Source organism: Podospora pseudocomata, assembly GCF_035222375.1.
Source record: "Podospora pseudocomata strain CBS 415.72m chromosome 1 map unlocalized CBS415.72m_1, whole genome shotgun sequence".
Classification (NCBI taxonomy): domain Eukaryota; kingdom Fungi; phylum Ascomycota; class Sordariomycetes; order Sordariales; family Podosporaceae; genus Podospora; species Podospora pseudocomata.
The window spans coordinates 3,188,379-3,214,851 of NW_026946363.1; the positions used below are offsets into that span (position 1 = coordinate 3,188,379).

Genomic DNA, 26,473 nt, shown 5'->3' on the forward strand with positions numbered 1-26,473 from the left:
GCGGTATTACAGCCCCAGGATATTGTTGAGCAAGTATAGAGAGGTGGGCAGCATCAAACAGATTCCAATATTATTCATCACATAACCTCAAAGTTGGAGCAGTTGGCTAACAACAAGCCCATCTGTTACATCAATAAACTTCCATTGCACGTCGTGGGTGGCGATAGACGAAAAAGGCCTACATGCAGCCCTTTACAAAAGCCAAAGGTGGAAAAGCCGATGAACCATATAACAACAAGATCCAGAGGTCAGTAGGTAGCATGAGGAAATTGGCACACTTCATATACCAATTCATAAATTCTTGTTGCCTTGTAGCACCTATCTGACCAATATTGACCACCCCATCAATTCCACTCCCCTCTGATGAAAAGAGCAACATGCCAAAAATGTAGAAATACCCTCCATCATCCCTCCCTTTGTTGCCCCCTTCAGTCATACATACACACACACACACACCAAAATTTTTTTTTAAAAAAATAGGAGAGAAGAATGAGATAAAAAAAAAAAAACCCAAGGGGTATCCATTTCGTTTTCGTTTCGTGGTTTCGCTCAATGTGTACAACAAACATCTTTCAAAAGCAAACATGGTTCGCCTGCCTTTGGTCATGTAGTGCTGGGTAAATAAGTACCATAACACCCCATACAAAAAGAAAACAATGGGGCCATTAAGCATCACCCACCCAGCTCAGTAAAACCCGTCCGGCCCGGCACTCCCCCTCGTGGAAGCAGACGCAGTAGTCGGCGTGTTCTGTGTGCTGCTCGCATCGCTACTAGGCGTCGAGGGCTCCACGACCCGGTTCCTAATCGTCATGATCCACTCGTGCTGCAGCAGCTCAATCGCCGTCGCCCTCTTCTTCGAGTCGCGCACGAAGCACCTCCTCAAAAAGTCAATCCCCTGCGGGCTGAGCTGGTCCGACGTCGGGAGCTGCGGCGGGTTTCCCTGGGCGATGTTGTACATGATGGCCCACTCGTTGTCGAGATTGGCCCAGGGGCGTCTCCCGGTCGCCATCTCGAGGATGACGCAGCCGAGGGACCAAATGTCAACGGCACCAAAGTGGCCCGGGTTCTCACCCTTGATCACCTCGGGAGACATGTACATGGGCGTTCCAGTCATGGACTTGTTGGGCTTCGTGCTAGTGATGTCTTGCACGAGTGTTCGGCCCTGGCGAGCGATCAGTTTGGCGGCGCCGAAATCGACGTATTTGATGATGCCATTGTGGTCGAGGAGGATGTCTGTGGCGTTTGTTAGTACCTTTTGAACATGTCAGATGGTCTGCTAGACTTACTCTCTGGCTTGATATCACGGTGGGCGATCCTCAACTCATGCAAGTACGCCAAACCCTCGAGAAGCTGCAGAGCATACACCATGATGACTTGCTCATCCTCGATACGCCCGTGCTCCAGCAAGTTGGCAAGCGAGCCACCTGAGCAAAACTCCATAAACATGTAAACACGATCGCGGTGTACCTCAATACCAAAGTACGATACAACGTTGGGGTGATCCACAGATTCCAAAACGCGCATTTCGTCCCTAATCGTATGAGCAACGTTGGGAATAAGCTTGGGGTCTTGCAGGCGAATCTCCTTCACCGCCATAAGCTGGCCTGTGTCAAGGTTCATGGCAGCGTAGACATTGCCAAACGTGCCACCGCCGACAAACTGCCCTTGTTGCCAGCGGATGGTAAAGTTGTTGGCTGTTGATGAGAGCCAGGCGAGCGAGCGGTCGACCTCGTTTGACACCTCCAAGACTCGGCCCATTGCTGACCGTTCTACAAGGATTTGCTTTCGAATATCGTCAACCTTGACCAGCTCCTCAAGGCGGCGCTCTGTTACACAGCTCGCGGCCATTTCGTCATCCATAATCTGGCCCTTGTTCAGTCGCTTCATCTGGCTGATAAGCGTCTCCATGCGCTGTTTCTCAGCCTGGGCCGCGACGTTTGACCTGGCGCCCATAATATCGAAATGCGAAATCAATAGAGCCATGCACCCAGCAACCTTGGTCCGTAACTTGACATATTCATCGTCGCCAAGCGCTAGCATGTGCTTGCCTCTGGTCATGACCATGGCAAACTCAAGCGCCTGTACAGTCCAGCGGAATGTCTTGCGATCAGAGGGAACGCAGTCATCACAGATAAAGCTAACCCAGTCCAGCGCCAGCTTGGTAAGCTTCATGTTGTTCATCGTCCTCCGGTTGTTGTCCATGTACAGCAAGGAGCGCTGACCGAACTCAGTAGCGAATATGAAGCAGGTCTGTATGAGCTCCTGACAGTTCAGACCCTTGGTCTGCCGTCGAATTGTCTCCACACTGTCCATGAAGGCATTTGACAGCTTGAAAGCAACTTTGCGGATCTCCATGAGGCGAAGGTTCACCTTGTGCAAAGTTGACCTCTGTTCGACCACAATGTCAATGTGCATATCAATCGTCTCCAAAAACGCCTTTCTTGCGTTCACCAAGACATGTTGTGAACCACCCGCAATGAGTCTCATATGGCCCAACTTGATATCGAGTGGTTCTTCCCGCACTGACAAGCTAAGCTTGGAGCCGAACCAGTTAGGTGCGTTTTCAGCCTTGATGATCAGGAGGTAGGGTTCTGCGGGGTCTTCTGCGATGACATCGTAGGAGAAGGTGCCCATAAGACGCTGGATCACGTCCGGGCGGTTTGCTAACGAAGGCGATGCGATGATGTGGATGCCTTTGTGTTCGGGGCTGCCCGTGTAAACTTGGAAGTGGTGCGTGTCCATCAGCCGATCATAGAGGTCTTGGAGCTTTTCTGGGCCCCAGGCAATGGTGAAATCACAGGCATTTTCGTAATTCTCGCTGAGCATCCTGGAGAAGCGCTGCAGCATTCTCTGACGCACACGAACGGAGTCCAGAGTTTGCTTGTACCGCTTCGTCATCTCGGTCACACTCTCTTTGGGTTTCCTCTGCAGTTCTTTCTCAAAGGTCTGGTGAAGTCGGTTGAAGGCTTTGAAGGTCAGCGAACTGAACTGTTCAGCAGCCTCAATATCTCCGCGCGTGAGATGACTGCCAATTTCGTTTCCAAACTCCCACTCCTGAAACAACAATTCTGCCTCCTTGAAGGTGTTCTTGTTCCCGCTGAGCTTCCAGTTCAGCATCTTGAAGTAGTATTTGAGCGCATCCAAAATGACCCTGTCAAAATCTTCGTCGATGCAAGGGGGTAAATCCCACCAAGGTTCTGGTGCTGAGATCATCATGTACTCGGACCTGATTTTGATGGCAAGTTTCAAGATGATTTGGAATTGTGAGATCATCTGGTCTTGCATCAGAGGGTTCTGCTGTGCCGAATCCTTCATCTTTTTGGCATAAGCTAGCCGCACCTTGATGATTTCCTCGATAAGTCTTGACGGAAAGCTGATCAAGGTGAGCAGCTCCTCGATATAAGGGGGGAGATGGCGCTTTTGAAAGCCCTGGGCCTTGTCGATCAAGGTGCGCTTCGCCTTTTCGATAACTCGCGAGATTCCGTCCAGCATGCTCCTCCTCCTGAGATTTTTGCCATCAGCACCATTATCCTCATGAAGCGACTTGAGGCCCTCTTCCTTCAAGAGACGGTCCATGAACGAGGTATCATCACCCAGACCGTTTCCGCCACCCGGCTTGTGGAAATCGAGGGCTTCATTGCCAACCCATCTCTTCAAGATTGACAATTCCGTGTTGATCATTTCGTTGACGTTGTACCAAGATATAACAGATTCACATGTCTCCTCGTACGCCTCATAGGTCCCGGGCTTAAGCGCCGCAACGAGGGCTGTGCTGGAGGGATAAAGACTCTCGATCTTGTCAATCTTGGCGATGGCGTCGCGGACCTGGCCGATGGGAGGTTTTCCGGCCTCACTCTGTCCAGCAATGGAGAAATTGATGACCTCATTGACCAAGCGGTCCAAGCCCGCCTGAGCCTCCTCGGTCATCCTCTTTTGAACCGGCAAGTGTCTGTCGCATATTTTTGCGCGGATGGCCAACCATAGCTCAGCCTTGTGAGCGCTTCTCCCTGCTTCCTCATCCGCCGAACCGATAAGACGCTTCTTCTCCTGGCGGACAACATCGCCAGTCAGTACCGCCTCGAGCATGCCGTGCCATTCTAACCGCTCCCGATTCTGGGGATCCCTTAGGTCCTCTTCTGTGATCTGACTCTCTTCGCTATTGACAAACATGATGTGCGCATCTTCGTAGCTGTCGAATGGACCCTCTGAAGATGGGGTTTCGCCCTCGGAATCTGAATCGTACTGCTCGCCAGAGCCGTAAGCGTCGAAGTAGTCGCTGTTGCCGTGGTCTTGCTGGCGTAACCTTCGGACGTACTCTCGCTCCTGGGCTCGGAATGTCGAGCTTCCTGCTAACGGTCGTGGTCGCGATCCGTCTCGGGGGTGGGTTGGAGTAGCTCCTATGTAGGACGAGGGTGGGGGCTGTTGTGGCCTTCGCGCGGTATATGGCTGGTAGGTATTCGAAGGTGTTCTAGCAGGTCCCGTGGGGCGTTGAGGTCGTGGAGTAGCGCCATTCCCATAGTGAGCCGAGTCGGCCGTGCCACGTTGGCGACTGGCCGCGCCGTTCGCGAGGCCCGTGGAAGGATGTGGCTGCACGATGCCGGAGTGGACTGGAGCGTCGGCATAGCGAGCCAGAGAGCCAAGTTCGTCATGCTGTTCTAGCAAATGGCGATCTGTAAGCAAATGCAGATCTCCCGATGATACCGCAAGCTCCGAGTCAGACGGCACCGCTATCGCACGGCCATTGAACCTCTCGGGCCGCACAAACTGGTCGTCTTCGGTCTGCGAGAAGCGGACGGTACGGGGTGACGTTTCGCTGGCCATTGCGATGGCAGGTTGCTGTTGGTGAATTCGAGGCCCAGGTACGATGATCGAGCGAGGTAGGTACAGTGATCAATCGATCGTATGCCCACTGCTGGCGGAAACCAAGCTATTGAGGCGGCAATTCGTCCTGGCCATCGGCGCACAGAGGGAGAAGGGGGGATTAGTCGGCGGTATGTGGGCAATTGGCCCAAAGGTCGTCTGATTTATGGCTGGGATATTCAATGGAAAGAGCCGTCTGCCGTCAAGACGAGCTGGTGATGGACGTTACACTAACGGCAACAAAAGCGGGCCCGTGGCAAAAGATGGCGAGCAGAAAGGCGGCCAAGAAAAGGTTAAGGAAGCTTTGCAAGGAGCTCCCCTGACAGTGCATCCAAGGTCTCATTGACCAAAGTCGAACAGCTTAAGCAACTGGCACACGAGGAGAATTTGTTATCAGCGGCTCAATAAAAACATGGTGGTTCGAGCTGATCGAAGCTTGAGTAGGCTCATCGGGATCGGCTTGGTAGTGCAACATCTGCCAAGCATCTCCAACGCTGGGTGCAAGTTACACAGCGCTGTTTCAGGAAAGGGATGATTATGTATGAAGAGAATGCGCTAGTACACACATGCTCTCCACTGGCCCATGTGAAACAGATTCTCCCAAAGATCAGCAGTCGAGATGGGAATGCGGATTTAAAGATGTTTTGTTTCTCCCGCCTCAGGGTTCAGGTTAAGTGAAGACAGGATGGCTTGTGCGGGGGACAGGGGTTCTACGCCGTTGGCTGACCGGAACGCGTCTGTCGCGCTGGGTTGAGCATGGATCACAACGCGTGACGCCAGAGCCAGGGCGGGACAAGCATCTGCCAATGAACATTTTTGGAATTCGAGATTCGAGAGACTTACACATGAGCCTCACAACACCTGCGTCCTAACATTGGTTACCACCGTTCACAGTTCACCAGGTGTCTATATTCTCAACATGTACCGCTAGCCGACTCATTCTCGTTTTTATCAATATGTCCTCCGCAGTGAGGCCGAGTTCTGGCGGCGCGTCACTGTCGCACTCTCGTTCAGACTCCATTTCCACCTCGATCTCACTGCCACCCCTCCCTTTGTCACGGCCTGCGAGCCGGGCTTCAGCTAGTGGTGGCATACTCACACCGGCCCGCGATGCCGAGCTCAACCAGCCAGGTCGTCGCCAGAGCATCCACGATCAAGATGTCTTTGGTTCAAGAAAACGGAAGCGAGATGTCTTGACACCAGGACTGAGCACTGACAGTTTACTAAAAGCTCCAATTGTTTTGAAGGTATTGCGTTTTTTTATAAACCAGTCTCAATCACTCATGTTTGACGGTAGCTAACCTTTGTACAGCCCCATCCGTCTAGCCTTACATCGAGACCGTGTATGCTCCACCCTCTCATGATGCTTCCCCGCGAGAGCCTACCGCTGTCCGCCCTCGACCTCGTCAAGCCACACGGAGAACTTCCATCCACCCGTCTTTTTGAGTCCAAGATTAAGATTCTCGACCTCGAGGGACGCCTGGGCCACAGTGTCCTCATTGCCCGTTCAGAGATCACCAAAATGGTATATGCCGTCGAAAGCGAAAGTCCTGGGTTATACGTGCTGTGCAAGCTGGGCTCATGGGTGGATGTTGGAGAGCTCAGTCATGATGCTACCGTGGTCTGCAAGGAGAGATTGAAAGGCCCAAAGCAGGTCAAAGTCGAAGATCCGGCCGGCGCGCCCCTTATAACACCACAAATGTACAAGGAGAACAAGAGGAGGAAACTCGCCATCGAAGAACTCCAGGCCGCCACTCGCAGACGATCAGGAACTCTCACCGATATGGACTCTCACAGTCAGATTTCGGCATTGCCCAACTCTAGGCCTGCTTCAAGAGGAATCGTTGGGTCTAGACCGGCCTCCAGAGGAGTTGGAACTCAAATTCTTCAGCCACCAGAGGAGATTTTGGCCGACTCTCTCGCTTGGCTATCCAGCACGCGAGACAGTACCCCAGCCCCTCTTCCGGTCTCAGATACTGGTTGTCAGGCAGAGCCACAGTCACAGCTACAGGAGCAGGAGCAGGATAAGCCGACCGCCGAATGCATCATGGACAACATTAGAACACAGTATCAAGAAGCTCTCTATCATTCGAAGGTAAGAATCTTGGTGTCCGACCTACTCGTTTGTCAATATGCTCACTGGCCTAGGGATCACTGGCATATTTCGCAAAGGGCCCACTGTCCAGGGCTCGAGCCGCCTTCCACCCCGATACAGGCTCCGATCTCGAAATGGCTGACTTGGTAGAGTTTTTGAAGAGTCTCATCATGACAACTATCCTGGTGGACAAGAAGTACCGCGAAACAATTCCCGCTATCATCGAGAAAATGAAAACGTGCCTCGAGGACTCGGACAACGCCCAGCCAAAGCGCAAGAAACGGAAGGCGAAGAAGCCCAAGATGGGGAAAGATGGCTTGTACCCAAGTGAAGTGGACCACGTTAAGAGGTGGTGGACTTCACATCTGCCGATGGCTGTTGGGAATGAAGAGGAAGAAGCAAAGACCGTTTCCCAGACCGAAGCCAGGTATCACGTCTCCTGCCTTCGACGGAGAGAAACTCAGTTGCAGATGATCCTAATCATGGAAATTCTGGCGCTGGAACCATTGATACGGCCAAAGGATCCTGTTGGTGACTACCTGCTGCCTGGCGAGTCTCGAGCACCATCCCGCGAAGCAAGTCAAGAGCCGACAGCGAAGAAACGGAACAAGCACAATCTTCCTGTACTTTTGGATGTTCACGCTGATCGCCTTTGTATTTGGCAGTCGGTAACACTGGATGAGGTCAAAGCGCTGGCTGAGTCTCAAGCACCCAAAGAGGGTGCCAGGCCCGAGCGAATCGACTCTGACCCCTTGAAGGACTTTTGTGTGGAAATCATCCTACCCTTTTTCGCTGCACGTCTCCCAGAGCTTTGCGACTCCATCAACAGAAAGTTGGGTGGCCCTGTGGCTCAGTCGCCACCGAAGAAGGAGTTTGTGAAGCCGGCTGCTGTCTCAAAAGCGAAACCTGGTGCGCCAGCAAAGCGTCCTGCCGCCCTGAAGAAGGACAGCGATCGATCGCTCCAGCGAGCGCTTTCCAACGAGCGTATGAGACGTAGTGTCTCAAGAGAGCCATCCAAGGCGATCGCCCTTATGCGATCTGCGAGTGCGACGGCAATTCCTGGACTGAAGCGGGAGGGTAGTGAGCCCCTGCTCATGGGAATGGTCCCCCGCCAAGACAAGAGTTTGAAGGAGAAGCCAACAAATGTCTTCCCACGTGGGGAAGATCTCAGAGCGAGAAAGAAGGCCCAGGTAGATGCCGAGTTGAAGGATGCCATCTCGGCGCTTAAGAAGCCAAACCGGGCACTGGCTGTGAAAGAATTTGCTGACGCAGTGGACAAGAGAGCTTCTGCGGGTGTCAACCAGGTGAAGAAGGTGAAGAAGCCGCGGACACCTTCTATTGTCAAAGCAACTCCAGCAAACGGCCGCTTCAAGGATGTCCTTGCGGGCGACAATGCGCGTAGACAAACATCTCAATCTTTTGAAGCCATCCCACCATCAAGCGCCTCCATGATCCCAGCATCGACGTTACCTCGCAAGTTCACCAATGCATTGGCACCACCGCCATCGTCAACACCGATCAGGATCAGCGCGACTCCGGCCCGCAAACCAGCCGCGGTCAGCACCTTCCACACCCTGCAGGCAATCCAGGAGACACCGGGTCCCATCTTGGCCTCGTCACCCATCATGGCAAGAAAGGCAGCGCCCGCACCGACTCAGGGCCAAAGAGCCTCTGCGCAATTCCTATCTAGACCTCAGGAAGCGATAGACCACTTCCCCTCCTCGCCCGGGCTACCGGCGCTCTTTGAGACACCGGTCAACCCTAAATTTCATAAAACGGCCACGGCTATCAATGACAGCCCTATTCGGTCAAAGCTATTCACGTTGGCACCAGCCCAACAGAAACAAAAGGAGAAGGAAGCCCCACCGCCGGGGACACTCGGACAGACAGTTCTCACGAAGGAGACAGCGAGCATATACGCCCAACTCGGGTGGGACGACGACGATGACATTATATAATGAACCTGGCATGAAACAATCAACATCACAGCATAGGCAAAATTTCGCATGGCATCAGGGGTTTACTGAGCAGGTTCGGGATTGGGGGAAAGAAGTATTTCGCTTGGGAGCATTGTCGGCAGAAGAGGATACCTTAGATAGTTCATAATCTTTGTGTTGTATAAGTCACGTATATAGATACCCATTAGCTGGCACAAAAAAAGGGAATGGGTAATAGGTAGGGATGTCAAGATATGAGCGGTTAAAGCATGGCGTCTAATGGTATTATTACTTTTGATTGTTAATTCCCTCTCAACCCTCTCGTTGTTATTATCATTCCCATTTTCAACAACCTATCTTACCACCCAGCAGCCCCTACCTACCCTCTACTCCCTCCTCCTCACAACCACCAAAGGCAACTCCCTCACATCCACATGCTCTTGACTCCCCAAATCGACCACCTTCACCGCCTCCACCCCAACAACCCCCTCCCTCAACGCCAAAAACCTCAACTCCACCACACTACACGCATTCGCCGCCAACGGTCCGACCCTCACATCCGCCGACAGACACACCACCTCGGTATTATCCACCCCCCCAGCCTTCTGCATCGCATAAACCACATTCTCATCCAGCACCGCATCCGCCATACCACTGTCCTTCTTCCCACCCATATTCCCCCTCATCGTCGGTCTCCCCAACGCCCCCCCCTCGTTCCTCCTCCTGTGCGGCACCACCAAAAGCATCAACTTCCTTGCCTGGGACGATGCCGTCATGGAAGCCGTCATGGACGAATACGATAAATGCATCCCAGCAGGAGCAATCATCGACGTGGGACGGGAGCGGTTAACAACAAACACCGTCCAGACAAACTCCTCGCCTACATACACCGGTTTATCCGGCCCGGTAAAGGTGAGGGTAATCCCAAAGTCGGGGAGGGTGGTTTCCGTTGCTGATCTAGTTGCCGCTTCGAGAGAAGGAAGCGCGTCCGGGCGGATGACTGAAGGAGAAACCAACGGTTGGGAGTCAACACCCCCCGAAATGGACAGCTGACTTGGGCGGTGGGACCGCTGGATGGGTTGCGTCATTGGTTGGCCGAAGCCGGGGTTGACGGGGAGGGTAAAGTCTAGGGGTGTTATCCACGTCATGGAGAGTTTGGGGGTGCAAGGGTTTGATTCCGAGTTTGGGCGGACGAGGATGGAGATTTCGATTGTGATGACCAGGTCGTGATCTCGGATGGGGCCTTTGGTGGTGGCGAGGTCAAGGGAGGAAGGGGTGAGCTTGTAGAGGAAGGTGAGGTGGTCGTGGGCGACGCAGCTTAGGGGGAGGCGCATCCCGGGTTGGTTGTTGAGATCCTCTGCGGTGCCGTTGGTGACGTTGAGGGAGATTTTGTTGAGGGAGGCTTCGCAGTCGAAGTAGGGGGTGAAGTCGGTTTCGACGAGGGCGATGAGGGCTGGGCTGGGGGGTGAGGTGTTTGGTCGGGAGAAACGGACTCGGCAGTGGAGGAGGGGGAAGATCTTGAGTTTGAGGTTTTGAAGGCCCGGGATGCGACGGAGGGATTCTTTGGATTGGGTTGCTGGCGCTACTCGGGATACTCTCTGGGCTGAGAGATGGGGCTTGATGCCACCCAGCATTGGGTCGCTGGCAAAGGAATCGAGCATATTCATGCCGGAGGGCACACAGCTTAGCATGTAGCCATCTCTTTGGTCAGGATTGTTTTCTGGGTCTGCTTGCTTGAGACCTGCTGTCCCTGAAAAGACGACCGACGGCATCTGTAGCCGGATCCTGGGACGACCCAAGAACACTGACAGTTTCCAGACAGCATAGACAAACTTGGTTCCATCTTCGACCTCGTCTGGCACTATGAAAACGTCTTCGACATCCTCCACTCCACCACTAAATATGATCTCGGACGCAGGGGGGCTGTTTAGGTCTTGCGAATGGCTATTGACGATCTGGGCATCTAAGGTGATGACGAGTCGTCGCAAATGTAGGCGGAGCGTCTGTTCGTCGGCGCATTGTGTTCGCAGTATTAAGTAGACATCGACGGTTTCATCTGAAGTGAAAGTGAGTAAGATGGGCGTGGGAACAAGAGATGTTGCGCGAACCTCATACCGAAGAACAACTGGTCGCGTAGCTCGATGCCAGCGAGTTTACTTTCGAAGGAGTCTTCACCTTGCCGGAGGGCTTCGTCAGGGTTGAATTTTGTAGTAAATGGTACAATGTAGGTTAGGTGTGCGTTTTCGAGGAAGACATCGTTGGCATCGCGCCCTGGGGCATCCGGTACCGCCATCGTTTTCTCTTGGACTGGGTGTTGGGCTCTGCAATTATAGGGAGCTGTTTCTTAGGGGATCATGAGGTTTCGAGGTCGTGACTAGGCGCATGAGCTGGTGGGAGTCGAGGCGATATATAAACAAGGTTCCGATTTCTCTGGCTACTAGTTCCTGAATAACAGTAGGTAATGTGTTCTGTCAGCTCAGTAACAGCTTAAAAGACAAATGTGAAGACGGGCTTGTTCATGATAGTTGAAGTCCCAAGCTGGTGGAGCTTCACAGCAGCTCCAACGGTCAGGGGTGCACTTGGCATCTGATGTCAAGTATTAGCGTGGCGCGAGGTAAAAGAGGACCGTGCGTTAAAGCCTGTGCTTGGCTTTTTATGATTTTACCAGCCCGCATCGACTTCAAGCTTGCAATCTTCTCGGTTGTTGACCACGGGTTTTCTTTGCAACTCGAGTGCCAGAGTTATTTCATCACGAATAACCCCTGGGACGACCTCTTAATCCTATTGACAGTCTCCGCTATTCGTATTTGTAATACGACGACTTGCCTGTCGCCGACGACTTCGATATCCATCCGCAACCAGCAAGCCAGCGAGCGCATCACGATCCGGTCGCAATGAATGGACATTTTGCGCCGTCGGGGGCGCCCGCAGTTTGGACAGAACACAAGACTCCCGATGGCCGTACATACTATTACAATACCTTGACCAAGGTTACGCAATGGACCAAGCCGGAGGAAATGATGACACCCGCCGAGGTATGTGCCCTATGGCAGTCTGAAGAGATCGCAATACACTAAGCTAACATATATTACTCACAGCGCGCGCTGGAAAACCAACCATGGAAGGAGTACACGGCAGAGGGAGGCCGGAAGTATTGGTATAACACTGAAACAAAGCAGAGCTCCTGGGAGATGCCCGATGTCTACAAACGAGCCTTGGGAGCTGGTGATTCTGCTGCCACCACACCTACGTAAGTTTTTACCTTGTCCTGATTGTGACATATTGTACTAACTTATTTACAGAGGCCCATCAGCTTCATTTGGTGCGGCTGGAGGAGGTAGTGGTCATCATGGCGGTTCGTATGACCACCACCACCAGCAACGCGATCATCGGGATTATCGCGACCATAGGGAGCCCATGGGCGAGTCCAGACAACTCACCTATGGCAGCAACATTCAGGCGCAAGCCTTCGTCTCCGCCAGCAACGATCCTGAGTATGCCACCGCCGAAGAGGCAGAGGCGGCGTTCGTGAAGCTCCTTCGCAGCAGTAAAGTCCAGCCTGATTGGACCTGGGAGCAGGCTATCCGCGCCATTGTCAAAGATCCCCAGTTCCGCGCCATCAAAGATCCGAGGGATCGCAAAGCTGTCTTTGAGAAGTATTGCCACGATGTCGTTGTGCAAGACAAGGAACGTGCCAAGGAAAGACTGACCAAACTTCGCGCTGACTTCGCCACCATGCTCCGGAGCCACCCAGAGATTAAGCACTACACCCGGTGGAAGACAGCCCGGCCCATGATCGAGGGCGAGACCATCTTCCGCTCGACTAACGACGAGAACGAGCGCCGTCAGTTGTTCGAGGACTACGTTAGTGACCTCAAACGGGCTCACAAGGAGCAGCAGGTCACAATGCGCAAGAGCGCTATGGATGGTCTGATCGAACTGCTTCCCACTCTCAGTTTGGAGCCCTACACTCGCTGGGCTGAAGCACAAGGTACCATCCAGAACACCCCCTTGTTTCAAAGTGATGAGAAATACAAGACACTCAGCAAGTTTGACGTGTTGACCGTCTTCCAAAATCACGTCAAGTCCTTGGAACGTAACTTCAACGACTCAAAGCAGGAAGAGAAGAACAAGAAATTCCGCCAGGAGCGGAAAGCTCGTGATAACTTCAAAGTCCTCCTCACAGAGCTGAAGAGGGATGGCAAAATCACTGCCGGCACCACCTGGACCCAGATACACCCCCTGATCGCAGACGATGCTCGCTACAGAGCTGTCGCCGGTAATCCCGGGTCTACTGCCATGGAGCTGTTTTGGGATGTTGTTGAGGAGGAAGAGCGCGCTCTCAGGGGCACTCGCAATGATGTGCTTGACGTTATTGGTGTAAGTGCTCCCGATATGGATTCCAACAAAATGCAAGCTGACAAGTCGATTCAGGACAAACGGTTCGAAGTCACCCCGAAGACCACTTTTGAAGAGTTTGAGGCAGTCGTGAGGGGTGATGCTCGTACAGCTAACATTGAACGTAAAATTCTTGAGCTTATTTTTGAACGGGTAGGTTCTTTTCATCGCAAATCGACCATGACGAACAGGGCTGACGTTTCCATGACAGGTCCAGCAGAAGCGCACAAAGCGCACAGACGAAGACAAGGTGCAGCGCCGCGCTCTCGACGACCTTCGTGCAGCCATGAAACGGTTGGAGCCTCCCATCACCGTCACTGATACTTACGAACAGGTGAAGGCCAGGCTTGCCCAGTCTGAGGCATTCCGGACTGTGAACTCTGAGGAAGCTCGTCGGGGCGCCTTTGACAAGTATATTCGTCGCCTTAAGGAGAAGGATGAGGAAAATGAAAACGAGCGCCAACGCCGTCGGGAACGCCCAGATGGGCATCGTGATAGAGGTGAGCGATCCTACCGAAGTGGACGTTCTGCTAGGAGCCGCAGCCGCAGCCCCGAACACAACACCTACGAGGCCGATCGTCGCCACGCCATGGCCGACCGCGAGCGTAACTACAGAAAAACCAGTGCGGCCGAGGTTCTACTTTCCGATCGTCGTTCTGCCGATGGCCACCACGATTCAGTGCGTGATCGGGAACGTGACAGGGACCGTGATCGGGATCGCATCTCTGAGCGTGATCGTGAACGTGACCGCGACCGCGACCGCGACCGTGAGAGGGATCGTGATCGGGCCCGCGACTATCGGGATCGTGATCGTGACCGGGACCGTGAGCGAGATCGCGACCGGGATCACGGCCGTGACCGCGATAGAGACCGTGACAGAGACCACCGCGACCATCGCGACTATGACCGGCGCTCTCGCCCCGCCGACGACTTCAACCACTACGATCGTGAGCGCCGCACACGTGAGGAGGATCGGGAACGTATTTATCGCAGGCGAGTACTTGAGCGCGACGTTGATGAGCTGCCATACGGTGACGAGCGGCCCAGTTCCTCATCTAGACGCCCGCGCCCCGAAGAAGACGACCACGACCGAAGGTCTCCCCGGCAGGCGAAGCGCATCAAGGTTGAGGATGACCGTGCCGCTACCCCCTCGGCCGCCACCGCCACCGCCCAGCCTAAGTCTGCCGCTGCAGCTCCGGCAGCTATCAAGGAAGAGAAGCCCTCCCCCAGTGTCCGCGCTGGTAGTGAAGAGGGCGAGATTGAGGAGGATTAAACACCTGCCAGTTCGCCTTGTACTCTTGCTGGCAGCCCTTCTACCCTTGCTGGCAGCAAAGAGGATGAAATTGTGAACGCCCAGACGTCAATTCTCACAGCCGCGTGAGCTCCCTGCTCAACTTGCCTCTGGTTCCCGATATGGGGGAAGTTGGGCCGCAGTATACACTGTACAAGTACGTCTCTGTCACCCGCAAAAAGATGCTCTAACTCGGCTTGAATAGTCGGTGTTTTCTTTCTCATACTCTTACTCTGTCACGGTATTCATTTTGATCAGCAGTGGCTGCTGGTTAGGTAGTGTAGTTGAAAGTACAAAACGTTGTGTAGTAGCTTTTTAATACCAAAAAGTCCTTGTGTTGTACCATGTTTCTTTCCACATGGCTGTTGCCTGAGTGATTCCTATCCTGTAATCCAAAAAGAACGAGTCAAGGGGCTGCACTTATATCGCCAATTGTATCCATATTTACCAGAAATCAACATCAAACACCACACCTTTAACCGTGTTTTATCACTAAATATGGCAAGATTCACCGGGTACGCAATATCAGCATTTCTAACCCTTTATATATTTCTCTAGAAGAAACGGCGACTATCTAATCACAGCCCACATAGCTAGGTAAATCACCTTTCACCTCGTGCGGTCCCTTTTGCAGGTCAGGAATACCCTGCTCAGAAACCTGGCGGCGGTCACCCGCTTATCCCATTGCCCCTCAATCTACCAAGATGTGATCCATCTGCGACAGAAGACATACTTGCCCACTACTTCCCGGAAGTGGCGTCTTGGTAGGACCAGGCAACAGGGGATAGACCGCCACCGATGTCCTATGTCGGGATCGTCGTCCTCGGACGTGCCCCCTTCCTCAGATACAACCCCTAAACCACCCCGGGCGCCGCCGGTTTGATTTATACAGGTATCACCATTTTGTACGCCTAAAACGCCAGGATCCGATGCATCGTCATGAGGAGGGGGAAGAGAGTCCTGTTTCTTTTTGTCCTTTGGGATGCCCTTTTCACTGTTTGTCGGGCTCCTCCAAGAAGAACTGTGATCACGGTGTCAGTAGGTGTTACTAGAGTCAAAGGATCGGAACCAAACTTACGTAGTTGCCAGAAAGCTTCTGCTCCTGGTCAAGCTGGGAGCTGGCCTTGTTGATACGAGGACGGTAGTTGGTAGGGTCACGACGGAAGGTGACGTCCAAGTTCTTCAAGAAGGTGTTGCAACCAGTGAGGAGAGACTCGGGCTTGTTGGCGTGGGCATCGATACCGGGCTGGCCGTCGAAGACAATGACACGATCGGCAAGGTAAGTGGCCATGATGAAATCGTGCTCGACGATGAAGGCAGTCTTCTTGGCGTGCATGATGAATCTCTTGATGACACGAGAGGCCACAATACGCTGCTCGGAATCGAGATCTATTGTCACTTGTGAGCATGTGACTTCGTTTCTTGAATGACAGAGGTTGACTTACAGGCAGAGGGCTCATCAATGACGTAGATGTCGGCAGGGATACCGAGGGCCAACACAATAGCGACCTAGCAGGTATTAGCAAGCTGCGGTTAATGCGATGTATTCGTTGGGATCACTTACTCTTTGAAGTTCACCACCGGACAAGTTCTTGACTTCTTGATCAATAAAATCATCAAGCTTGAGGGGCTTGACGACATCAGTCTGGAACTGAGGAGACAAGAAAGCAGCCTTGATCTTCTTGAAGAAAAGCATGCGAACGGTACCCTCGAACTTGGGCGTGATCGTCTGGGGCTTCATGCTAATCTTCATCTCAGGGACCTTCTGGGTTCCATCAGGCTTAAGCACACCGGCCAGCATGCGGCAGAAAGTGGTCTAATCGAGAGTCAGCTCAAGATGCACCTCAAAATCAGCAAGAAAATATTTACCTTTCCGGTTCCGTTCTCACCCATCATGACGATAATCTCAGAGTCAGAGAAATCGCCAGCGTCGATGCTGAGGTGGAAGTTGCCCAGAGTCTTCTCCATCTTGGGGTATTTGAAAGCACGGGACTTCTCGACGAGGAGGTCCTCGGTACCCTCAGCGATGCGGAAAGTCAAACTTTCATCACGGAAACGCAAGTTCTCGGTGGGGATGTGACCATCCAAGAAGATGTTGATGCCTTCACGGACGGAGTAGGGAAGGGTGACGACACCATAGACGGCAGGCTGTCCGTACAAAACGCACACAAAGTCGGAAAGATAGTCAAGAACGGACAAATCGTGCTCGACGACAATGACATAATCATCTGGGCGGAGAAGAGACCGGATCATGCGGGCAGCGCTCAATCTCTGCTTGACATCGAGATAGGAAGAGGGCTCGTCAAACATGTAGCTAGAAGCTGTTAGCTTGACACAAACACCAAATACGGGTTAGAGACACATACACATCGGCTTTGGATACGCAAGTGGTACCAATGGCGAAACGCTGAAGCTCACCACCGGAAAGATGGCTCACATCACGATCAAGAATGTGACGCAGCTCTGTTTCCTGTTAGTATCAAGTCTCAGAGAGGTTCCAGGAAGGCTGTGCAGTCTTACCAAGGGTATCGAGCACAGAGTCCAGGTTACCGAGAGTGTGGCGGCTCTCGAGCAAGAACTGGACAGAACGATCGGTACCACGAATAGCCTTGGGGATCTGGTCAACGTATTGGGGCTTGACGATGGACTTCAGGTCATCCTCCAGAAGCTTGGTGAAGTAGTCTAGATATATCGTTAGCACATTTCCTCAATATCCTCCGCTTTCTTTTGCGTACTCTGCAATTCAGAACCACGGAAGTGCTTAATGACATCCTCCCAGTCTGGCGGGTTATCGAATCTGCCCAGGTTGGGTTTAAGCTTGCCGCTGAGAATCTTGAGCGCAGTACTCTTGCCGATACCGTTCGTTCCGACCAAACCCAACACATTTCCGGGTCTGGGCATAGGCAGACGATGGAGCTTGAAGCTGTTGGCCGAATAACGATGGGTGATCTGACTCTCGAGGTTCGTAGGCAGGTTGATGATAGTGATAGCGCCGAAGGGGCAGCGTTTGGGGCAGATACCACAACCGATGCAGAGGGATTCGGAGATGAAGGCAATTCGTGATTCGGGGGCGACCTCGATCTATAGCTGGGGGTCAGTTGGCGGTTCTTGAGCATTCCTTCCATGGCGAACCTACGCAAAGTTTGCCGGACCGCACCACAGGGCACGACTTCTTGCATTCTTGACGACATTTCTACTTCCATCAGCACAACTCTCCCAACACCATCCTGAGTTCATGAGCGCGCACCTTGGGTTTACACTGTTCGCATCCGTGGTTAGCCTCGTTCAACCTTTGGCTGTCTGGCAGCAGGGTGGTAGCGGGGTGTTGGCTTCGAACGCACCTTGTCGCTGCTCACAATGGCGACACTATTCACAAACAGTTAATACGCGAAATTATGGAGAGGAACAAGGCCTCTGAAGAATTTGCTTCTCGCATACCGAGTAAGTTTGTCGGACATGGTGCCGCAATATTTTCCCCAGCTTCGTAGGCTGGAACCTGCTTGGTTTTTCTTTTGGTGGTCTAGGAATAAAAGCAAGACTTGCTACGAAGGGACAACTTGAAGCGCAAAAAACGCCAACTCTGGCAGGATCTGGAGGAGTCCGGGGGTGCTCGGCGCAGGTCGACTGTGATCAGGATTGGGTAGAGAAATATGGAGGCCAGAGGAGGGGCAACGTGGGTCAGACGGTTGCCGCGAAAATGTTACTGGTGTCGCCAATTGTGGAGGAGGGGCAGGGCAAAATTATTACCAGGGGGTTGCAACTCTAAAATCAAAGTTGAACGGTTGTCCTTGCCACAAAGAGCAACGGGGCTTGGCGGAAAAGTCAGCTACAATCCATGCTGGCTGATAGGCCAGCTGCCCTGTAACTGCTCTTCGTAGGTATCCAGCAGCAGCCTTGTGTTGACCTTCGATACCAAGCACAATGACCAAGACAATAGGAAGATCAATGGAACCTACCTACCTTGGGACAAAACACCAACCCCATTTGTTGTCTTTATTCTCTTTTAATGGCGTGTTTGCAGTCATGGTTTGTTTGGTTTCAAGTGATTGGTACTTTTCCTACCCCGCTGTGGTTGGCTCCTGATCCCACCTCCAAGAGAGCTTCATACATATCACACGCGTAGATCGAGTCTTCAAAGGGACAACACCGAGAAAAAGAAGAGGCCGTAGACCCATGGAACATCATTGGCTTTCGTTTTTCTTGTGACACGTACTTTCACTTGCTATTTTCGAGGGCAACTTTGCTGCGCCCACTGTTGACGGACTTTTAGATGCATGCCCGAAGCGAAAGACCGAGAGCTTGGGTGATGATAATGGAATGGTCGGACGAGCTGGAGAAAAAGATTGTTGCTTACGACGTCGTCAGATTGGGGCTTTTAGACTCTGTCGGCGTTGGACTCCAGCAAGCTGGCATGCACGTCGGCAACAACGGAAGAGTGACCGGCGAATGTGGCACATCCACTTCAGGCCACCCTCGCTGCCCTCGGGTTGGAACCACAAAACTCCATTTCACGCTGACTTCCTTTTCTCACTTGACCACCACCCATCACTCACCTACTGGCTGCACCTTCATTGCAGGCACACGATATTCTTCCTTGTCCTTGGCCAACAAGCTGTTGCTACGCGTGCTATTTACTGTCCGGGAGATATTGAGGTACTCAGTAAGTCTGTCTCTCTTCGATTTTCATTGCATTCCCTTGGTCCCTAAAAAGCAAAGGACCAACGCGTGACCGTGGGGCGAGCTGTGCCTGTTGGTTCGACCAAGCGGCGGCATCGCGGTCAGCTTCGATGGCGAGGCTGGCAACGGGAAGACGACGAGTCGCAGGCCGGGCCAGCTGTCAGCCTCATCGAATGAGCGAGTTGGTGCATCCAAAGACCAATCCGGTGGGTGGTGGGAGCTAACCTGACCGTCAAGTGGGGCTTAGGCTCGACGCAAGCACGGACCACGGATACCTGGGCTCCGTCCACCATAGGTTTTCCAATCTTCTCCTCTGACACCCACCCACTGCGAAATTCAGCGACACCATCATCACTAAACCACACCGGGGTCTCCAGCTCTGCACGCAACCCCACCCCAGCACCGTCGCTACAGACCAAGAGCAGAGTTGTAATACATTCTGCTGCCTGGAGGGCATGGTTGGATGACCTGTAAGTTGCTACATCGCCTGCATTTGCGCGCTTGCCCACGCGGTGAGCTCGCCGCGTCTTGTCCATCAAACCTATCATCAAATCGGGCACATGCCCATCAACAGCTACCCCTTGCTGCCTCCCTGGTGTCGGTGACGCCTGGTTTTCGATGGATTCCGCTGTCCGCGTTGTCCTCGATGCCATAGAACCAACGTACACCGCTCCCACGGTCGCTGGGACACGCAATCGTTCCTGTTCATCAACCCAGCCTCGCCTTCATCACTTACACCCCTCCTTATGCGACAAACATCATTGAAGCACCGTCCTGGCCCATGACATGTAGTTGTTGAGTGATTTTGGGTCGCCCAGGCGGCCTCTCCACGACCCCCCAATTCGCGACTGGTCTACTGCTAGAGAATCTCAACTGACATCGTCGCCATGTAGCAGGCAGCTTGCGGTCTGAACTTCACAATGTCAACATCTCCAGAACGGAGCCCTGTCAACGGGCACCACTCGCCCTCGCCGGACGAGAACACTTCGTACTATGGAAACGGCCACCAAAGCGATAGCGATCTCTCCGACGTTCAGCATGCGCCAGCCGACGCTGGCTCCCCCGAGTATCACGATGTCGACGCGGACGCGGATGCCGATGACGTCGAATCCCCGGTGGAGCACCCCGAGGTGACCTTTCAAGGGCCGTCCGACTCGGAGGACAATGATGCGTCAGACGACGGAGATTTTGACGCGGCGGGCAGTCCCGCCTCTGTTCAGAGTCACGATGACCATCCCCGCCGCACCATGTCGGTGTCAGAGCGACCCGCCCCGAAGCGGAAAGCTGCCCAAGTAGTCGAGGAAGATTTCATGAGGGAGAATCCAGAGTTGTATGGGTTGAGACGTAGCGTACGGCCTTGCCAATTTCCTCAGGGTAACTTCACAGCTAACATCCTTTTAGTCGCGTCCTACACAGCGCCGCAAGGTCGTAAGTACATGGTCGCCCTCTGGAAACCTGGTATACACCCTAACCTGATGACACAGGTCGATTCAGATGAGGAAGAAGATGCGTCCGATTCGGATGCTACGCCAGCTCCGCGTAAAGGGAACAAGCGACGCCGGCTGGAACGCTCAGCTCCTGGTATGTTGAAGACCCTCGACGAAGAAGCAGTCTATATAGGGCATGTCGCTGACGATAAATCAATCAAACAGTGTCCAAACGCGGCACACCAATGCGCCAAACTTCGGTTGACGACTCGGAATCAGACACGTACGGCGGCGCGAGAGCCCGGAGCTTTCAGAAAAAGGCTCGGCGGCAACAAGAGTTGCAGCCCGCCCTCGCCTTGGCGGAGAAGCGGTGGTCGAGCCGGCGTGCTGCCCAAGTATCCGCCGGCGCCTACCAAGAAAGCGAAGCTGAAGAAGAGGACGAGTCAGAGCTCACACCAAACTACTGGGCCCAAGACGTGGAGGACAATTCACCATACATTGAAAAGATTCTCCGTCACCGTCTAAAGCAGGGATTGGAGTATTCGGAAGACACGAACCGCAACGACTTTGAGTATTTCATCAAATGGCAGAACAAGTCACATCTCCATGACACATGGGAGTCCACTGCGACTGTTGCCGGATATCGTGGCTTCCGTCGTCTCGAGAACTACTACCGAAAGGTTGTCGAGTACGACATAGAGATGAGACTTGGTGGAGACGATGTAAGCCCTGAACAACGCGAGCAGTGGCTTCTAGATCGCGAGCGTGAGGAAGAGGCTCTCGCAGATTACACAAAGGTTGAGCGCATCGTCCACGTCCGCGAAGGGGATGAGGAGACAGAATATCTTGTAAAGTGGAAAGGTCTTCAGTATGACGACTGCACCTGGGAAGTTGAATCCTTGGTGAGCGAGCAGGCTCAGGACAAGATCGACCAGTACACTGCGCGCTCTCAACGGTCTTGGCAATCGGACCGCAAAGAAACCAACCTCGAAACTCGGTCACGAATGGAGAAGCTTGAGGAGCAGCCAGATTACATCCAGGGAGGTCAGCTTCGCGAATTCCAGCTGAAGGGGCTTAACTTCCTTGCCCTGAACTGGACCCGCGGCAACAATGTCATCCTTGCCGACGAGATGGGTCTCGGCAAGACGGTCCAGACAGTGTCGTTTCTCAGCTGGCTTAGAAATGAACGCGGGCAAGAAGGGCCGTTCCTGGTTGTGGCACCCCTCAGTGTTATTCCGGCATGGTGCGATACTTTCAACCACTGGTCTCCCGATATCAACTACGTCGTCTACCTTGGCCCAGAGGCGGCGAGATCCAACATTCGGGAATATGAACTGTTTGTCGATGGCAACCCAAAGAAGCCAAAGTTCAATGTTCTGGTCACGTCTTACGACTACATCTTGGCAGATGCGGATCATTTGAAGGGCATCAAGTGGCAGGTTCTGGCTGTGGACGAGGCGCATCGCTTGAAGAATCGCGAGTCCCAATTATACGTCAAGCTGAACGGCTTTGGTATACCAAGCAAGGTCCTTATCACTGGTACGCCCATTCAGAACAACCTCGCCGAGCTTGCGGCTCTTTTGGATTTCCTGAATCCAGGCAAGGTCTTGATCGACGAGGAGTTGGAGCTTCTATCTACGGCCGACAGCAAGGAGCCGGTCGACGAGCAGCTGGACGAGGCCAAGCGGCTGAAGACACAGGCCAAGCTTCAGGACCTGCATAAATCCATCGCGCCGTTCATCTTGCGTCGTACAAAGGAGACTGTCGAGTCAGACTTGCCACCAAAAACGGAAAAGATCATTCGCGTCGAACTTTCCGATCTTCAGCTGGAGTATTACAAGAATATCTTGACGCGAAACTATGCAGCCCTCAGCGACGCTAGCAACGGTCACAAGCAATCGCTCCTGAATATCATGATGGAACTCAAGAAGGTCAGCAATCATCCATACATGTTCCAGGGTGCCGAGGAGCGTGTTCTCGCCAACGGTTCCGGCCGCCGGGAGGATGCGGTGAAGGGTTTGATCACAAGCAGTGGCAAGATGATGCTCTTGGACCAGCTTTTGGCAAAGCTCAAGAAAGATGGCCATCGCGTACTTATCTTCAGCCAAATGGTCAAGATGCTCGACATCCTGGCAGACTATTTGCGGATTCGTGGCTACCAGTTCCAGCGTCTTGATGGCACGATCCCTGCTGGACCTCGTCGTCTGGCTATCAATCACTTCAATGCTGAAGATAGTGACGACTTCTGCTTCCTGCTGTCAACAAGAGCCGGTGGTCTTGGCATCAACCTGATGACAGCCGATACTGTGATTATCTACGATTCGGACTGGAATCCACAGGCAGATCTGCAGGCGATGGCTCGTGCCCACAGAATCGGTCAAAAGAGACCTGTCAATGTCTATCGTCTCGTTGCGAAGCAGACCATCGAAGAGGAGGTCGTGAAGCGCGCCCGAAACAAGCTGTTCCTTGAGTACCTGACCATCCAGGCCGGCGTGACGGATGAGGGCAAGGCTCTTCGCGAGCAATTCAAGGAACGGGGCATGAAGATGGACGAAGCCAAGACAGCCGAGGATATCTCGATGATTCTGAAGATGCGTTCACAGAACCTGTTTGAGCAGTCGGGCAACCAAGAGAAGTTGGAGCAGCTCGATATTGACGCCATCCTCGAAAACGCCGAGGTCACCAAGACAGATGTTGACGACAAGATCAATCTCAGCAGTGGTGGTATTGATTGGGACAACTGGATGCACTTCACTGATGTCAAGGTGGACGATCTGGCTCTCGACTGGGACCAAATCATTCCCGCCGACCAGCTCGCTGCCATCAAGGCAGAGGAGGACAAGAAAAAGCATGAAGAGTATCTTGCCAAAGCCATGGAAGAGTCTGCACCACGCAAGGCCGCCATCAAGGGCTCTAAGAAGAATGTTGAGAACGAACGGGCCGAACGTCTTGCCAAGAAGCGACAGCGCGAAAAGCTGGAGTTGGAAGAGTTCGAGGAACAGCGTGCGCAGGCTTCCGATCCTCGGCGCCCACTTAATGAGAAGGAAACGCGCAATCTTATCCGAGCATTCTTCCGGTATGGCGACTTTGATGACCGAGAAGACGAACTCGTTCAGGATGCCCGTCTCAGTGACCGAGACCGCGAGTTTTTGAAAGGTATCATTGACGATCTAGTGGCTGTGAGCAAGCAAGCTGTTGACCTCAACAACGAAAGGCTTCGCGGGGAAGAAGAACGAGCTGGCAAACCGCTTGCCAAGAAGGACAAGAAGGCCGTTCTGGTGGACTTTGGCGAGGTTAGGAAAGTCAACGCCGAGACGGTGGTGGAGAGACCCCCTCAGCTTAAGCTTCTGCGTCGCGTGCTTGCAGAGCACGGCGACATCCTGACCTTCCGTCTTCCCGAGGCAGCCAAGTCTGCTGCCTACAGCTGTGAATGGGGTGCGCGGGAAGATGGCATGCTTCTTGTCGGTATTGATCGATATGGGTTTGGTGCCTGGACTCAGATTCGAGATGACCCGGAGCTGAACATGCAAGACAAGTTCTTCCTCGAGGAGCATCGTGTCGACAAGAAGGAGGAGCGTCGCAAAGGGGATGAAAAGGGGATACAGTCTCCCGGTGCTGTCCACCTGGTTCGGCGGTCCGAGTATCTCCTTTCAGTGCTTCTGGCCAAGTACTCCAACGACGCCAATGCCAAGAAGGCCGTCGAGAACCACCATCGCAGTAAGAAGCTACTGATGAATGGCGGTCGCCGCGCTGATGGGGGGTCCGTCTCGGCGTCTCCTGCCCCGCAAATGTCCAAGAAGAACAGCCGTGATCGTAACTACTCCCATGCCGAACACCATCGGTCTTATAGCAACGGGAATGACCGCGGTACGCCCCGACCCGACAAGCGGAAGTATGCCGATGACTATGATGATCGCAACTCCAAACATCGTCGTGTAGAGGTTGATGCGAAGCACGACAAGAAGCCCCGGGAGAAGGAGAGGCCCAAAATGGATCCTGAGACTATGGAGAGGTACAAGCGTGACAGGCAAAAGGCAGTAGATCGGTTCTGGGAACTGGCGAACTTGAAGGACGAAGAGATCAACCACTCGGACAACCTTCAGCTGGTGTGGTCGCTTCTTCGCCCGCTCAAGAAGAACATGGAGCGTATCATGTGTTCCAAGGAGCTCTTCCCTGCCGCTAAGCAACGGGCCAAGGTTCTCGGTGCGGAGATCCGCGAGTTTGGCAACTTCCTGAAAGATTTGCGGGCCAAGAACCCAGAACTTGAGGGAGAGGGCCTCGAGACGCAGTTTTGGTAAGTCTGGTCGACTCGTTGGACCTGAATTGAATATTCTGCTAACATTTCCATCAGGGAATTCCTGTCTTCGATCTGGCCTCTTGGCGACGTGAAGGTCTCGGGCAAGAGGCTTCAAAAGATGTACGGGGACTTGGAGGAACGGGGCAGCAAGGACCGTCATGACGAGAAGCAGCCCACAGAACCAAGACGAGGCAGGCATCCGGATCTTGAGGATGGCGAGATCGCAAGCGACCGTGACGATCGCCGGGCGCGCCACCCTTACCGTGATGACCGCCGCGAAGAGCGCAGGGAGGAACGCAAGGATCGTCGAGATGACCGCCGAGACGACCGTCGCGATGACCGCCGCGATGATTATCGTCGTGATGACCGCCGGGATAGCCGCCGGGATGAGCCGGCACGCCGCAGCAACTACTATGACGACGACCGTCTCAACTTCCACAGGCATCGTCGGCCAGCGGAGAACAGTCAGGGGCAACCTGCCCGTCACTCATGGCAGCAGAACCGCAGCCCAACGACCCGTCACAGTCCCTACTAGTAGGTTTCTTGAGCGATGGTCGAAAGGCGACGTCTTTCTCTGATATTAAGAAAAAATAAGGGGGGATGGACGTTGGCAATTGTTTATTGAGCATTCAACCGGCATTTATTGCATTCGTCTGGCGTACTGGGCACCATAAGGGAGTGTGTTTTAACGCGAGGGGTTGTGTTCATCTCGTCTCTTTGCTCACACATATGCGAGAACTGATAAACGTTTTTTACATACCCGGGTATTGCATTTTTTGGGTTCAAAATAAGGAGTGTTTTTGGTGGGTGTATCGAGAGGTTTTTACCATGATTTGACGAGTCGAGGAAAAGAGAACCGAGAGAGAGAGCAGGGGCAACAAGAGTGGAGGGGGATGTTTATTGATCCGGCATTAGCGATGAGTTCTCTTTGCTTTCTGGTAGTTTTTTGCTTCTATCTGTAAATTTTTTTTTCGTTGTCTTTTTGTGGGCACTTAGAGCGTGTTGTGTGTGTGAATTGTTTTTGTTTATCTTGTCTTGCAGGATGAACATATGACGGGGTGAGGGAGAGAGGTAACTTGAGAGTTTCAAGGGTACCTGCCTACCTACCTACCTAGTATTCTTATTGTTGTCTCTCTGTCTATCTTGTCTACTGTCTGGGTGGTGGTGGCAGGGCTTGTATTCGCTTTGAGACTCTATATTTTCTGGGGGGAGGTCATTTATTTACTTTTTTTTTGTCATGGGGAGATGAACGAAAAGATGGGTTGGTTGGTTGGTGTTTGGTGTGTGTGAGTGAGTGTGTGCGGTGTGGTGCAAAAGATCATGATAAGTATACAGACGTGAGATGAGATGAGAGGGAGCTATGGATGTCATTTAGAGTATAGCTGGAGATGTGAGATGAGAAGAGATAGATACAAAGTCTCGAAAACAGAGAGAATTATTGTTAGATATAATGAGAAGATGGTAAAACAATTAATATCTGACTATCTATGC

At 53.0% G+C, this 26,473-nt stretch overlaps 6 protein-coding genes across 6 annotated transcripts; 3 read left to right on the forward strand and 3 right to left on the reverse strand.

Annotated features, from left to right (window-relative positions):
- Window positions 1–263: 263 nt before the first annotated feature.
- Window positions 264–5,436, reverse strand: SSK2 (Suppressor of Sensor Kinase (SLN1)). The gene is made up of 2 exons (XM_062885629.1): window positions 1,287–5,436; window positions 264–1,233 (listed from the first exon to the last, which is right to left on the reverse strand). The coding sequence occupies exons 1-2, from the start codon at window positions 4,819–4,821 to the stop codon at window positions 686–688; spliced, it is 4,083 nt and encodes a 1,360-aa protein (XP_062748612.1). The 5' UTR covers window positions 4,822–5,436; the 3' UTR covers window positions 264–685.
- QC762_112090 (uncharacterized protein) lies at window positions 5,414–9,256 on the forward strand. Its single transcript, XM_062885630.1, has 3 exons — window positions 5,414–6,107; window positions 6,173–6,955; window positions 7,009–9,256. The coding sequence occupies exons 1-3, from the start codon at window positions 5,817–5,819 to the stop codon at window positions 8,911–8,913; spliced, it is 2,979 nt and encodes a 992-aa protein (XP_062748613.1). The 5' UTR covers window positions 5,414–5,816; the 3' UTR covers window positions 8,914–9,256.
- A 22-nt stretch (window positions 9,257–9,278) lies between these two features.
- QC762_112100 (uncharacterized protein) lies at window positions 9,279–11,451 on the reverse strand (the record flags this gene model as incomplete). The annotated part of the gene is made up of 2 exons (XM_062885631.1): window positions 11,008–11,451; window positions 9,279–10,948 (listed from the first exon to the last, which is right to left on the reverse strand). Exons 1-2 carry the CDS (start codon window positions 11,183–11,185, stop codon window positions 9,279–9,281), a joined length of 1,848 nt encoding a protein of 615 aa, XP_062748614.1. The 5' UTR covers window positions 11,186–11,451.
- A 119-nt stretch (window positions 11,452–11,570) lies between these two features.
- PRP40 (U1 snRNP protein) lies at window positions 11,571–14,914 on the forward strand. Its single transcript, XM_062885632.1, has 4 exons — window positions 11,571–11,927; window positions 11,991–12,142; window positions 12,195–13,443; window positions 13,502–14,914. The coding sequence occupies exons 1-4, from the start codon at window positions 11,787–11,789 to the stop codon at window positions 14,561–14,563; spliced, it is 2,604 nt and encodes an 867-aa protein (XP_062748615.1). The 5' UTR covers window positions 11,571–11,786; the 3' UTR covers window positions 14,564–14,914.
- A 168-nt stretch (window positions 14,915–15,082) lies between these two features.
- Window positions 15,083–18,593, reverse strand: RLI1 (Fe-S cluster-binding ribosome biosynthesis protein). The gene is made up of 12 exons (XM_062885633.1): window positions 18,020–18,593; window positions 17,923–17,947; window positions 17,829–17,840; window positions 17,718–17,774; window positions 17,317–17,662; window positions 17,102–17,263; window positions 16,948–17,044; window positions 16,451–16,895; window positions 16,146–16,397; window positions 16,027–16,090; window positions 15,660–15,970; window positions 15,083–15,602 (listed from the first exon to the last, which is right to left on the reverse strand). The coding sequence occupies exons 1-12, from the start codon at window positions 18,037–18,039 to the stop codon at window positions 15,573–15,575; spliced, it is 1,821 nt and encodes a 606-aa protein (XP_062748616.1). The 5' UTR covers window positions 18,040–18,593; the 3' UTR covers window positions 15,083–15,572.
- On the forward strand, window positions 18,551–25,892 carry hrp3 (ATP-dependent DNA helicase Hrp3). The gene is made up of 7 exons (XM_062885634.1): window positions 18,551–19,241; window positions 19,495–19,728; window positions 20,152–20,607; window positions 20,660–20,686; window positions 20,743–20,839; window positions 20,911–24,979; window positions 25,037–25,892. Exons 3-7 carry the CDS (start codon window positions 20,179–20,181, stop codon window positions 25,515–25,517), a joined length of 5,103 nt encoding a protein of 1,700 aa, XP_062748617.1. The 5' UTR covers window positions 18,551–19,241; window positions 19,495–19,728; window positions 20,152–20,178; the 3' UTR covers window positions 25,518–25,892.
- Window positions 25,893–26,473: the final 581 nt, after the last annotated feature.

What these genes read in the sequence shown, in the direction of transcription:
- QC762_112090 (XM_062885630.1), top strand. Translation starts at nt 5,817, where the DNA reads ATGTCCTCCGCAGTGAGGCCGAGTTCTGGCGGCGCGTCACTGTCGCAC. An exon ending in AAGCTCCAATTGTTTTGAAG is followed by an intron (nt 6,108 to 6,172) that starts GTATTGCGTTTT and finishes ACCTTTGTACAG; the next exon opens with CCCCATCCGTCTAGCCTTAC. An exon ending in AAGCTCTCTATCATTCGAAG is followed by an intron (nt 6,956 to 7,008) that starts GTAAGAATCTTG and finishes TCACTGGCCTAG; the next exon opens with GGATCACTGGCATATTTCGC.
- hrp3 (XM_062885634.1), top strand. Translation starts at nt 20,179, where the DNA reads ATGTCAACATCTCCAGAACGGAGCCCTGTCAACGGGCACCACTCGCCC. An exon ending in CTACACAGCGCCGCAAGGTC is followed by an intron (nt 20,687 to 20,742) that starts GTAAGTACATGG and finishes CTGATGACACAG; the next exon opens with GTCGATTCAGATGAGGAAGA. An exon ending in GGCCTCGAGACGCAGTTTTG is followed by an intron (nt 24,980 to 25,036) that starts GTAAGTCTGGTC and finishes CATTTCCATCAG; the next exon opens with GGAATTCCTGTCTTCGATCT.
- RLI1 (XM_062885633.1), bottom strand. Translation starts at nt 18,039, where the DNA reads ATGTCCGACAAACTTACTCG. An exon ending in CCGTGGTTCTGAATTGCAGA is followed by an intron (nt 17,264 to 17,316) that starts GTACGCAAAAGA and finishes CGATATATCTAG; the next exon opens with ACTACTTCACCAAGCTTCTG. An exon ending in TGCGTATCCAAAGCCGATGT is followed by an intron (nt 16,896 to 16,947) that starts GTATGTGTCTCT and finishes AACAGCTTCTAG; the next exon opens with CTACATGTTTGACGAGCCCT.
- PRP40 (XM_062885632.1), top strand. Translation starts at nt 11,787, where the DNA reads ATGAATGGACATTTTGCGCCGTCGGGGGCGCCCGCAGTTTGGACAGAA. An exon ending in TCTGCTGCCACCACACCTAC is followed by an intron (nt 12,143 to 12,194) that starts GTAAGTTTTTAC and finishes ACTTATTTACAG; the next exon opens with AGGCCCATCAGCTTCATTTG. An exon ending in TTGAGCTTATTTTTGAACGG is followed by an intron (nt 13,444 to 13,501) that starts GTAGGTTCTTTT and finishes TTTCCATGACAG; the next exon opens with GTCCAGCAGAAGCGCACAAA.
- SSK2 (XM_062885629.1), bottom strand. Translation starts at nt 4,821, where the DNA reads ATGGCCAGCGAAACGTCACCCCGTACCGTCCGCTTCTCGCAGACCGAA. An exon ending in CCGTGATATCAAGCCAGAGA is followed by an intron (nt 1,234 to 1,286) that starts GTAAGTCTAGCA and finishes CAAACGCCACAG; the next exon opens with ACATCCTCCTCGACCACAAT.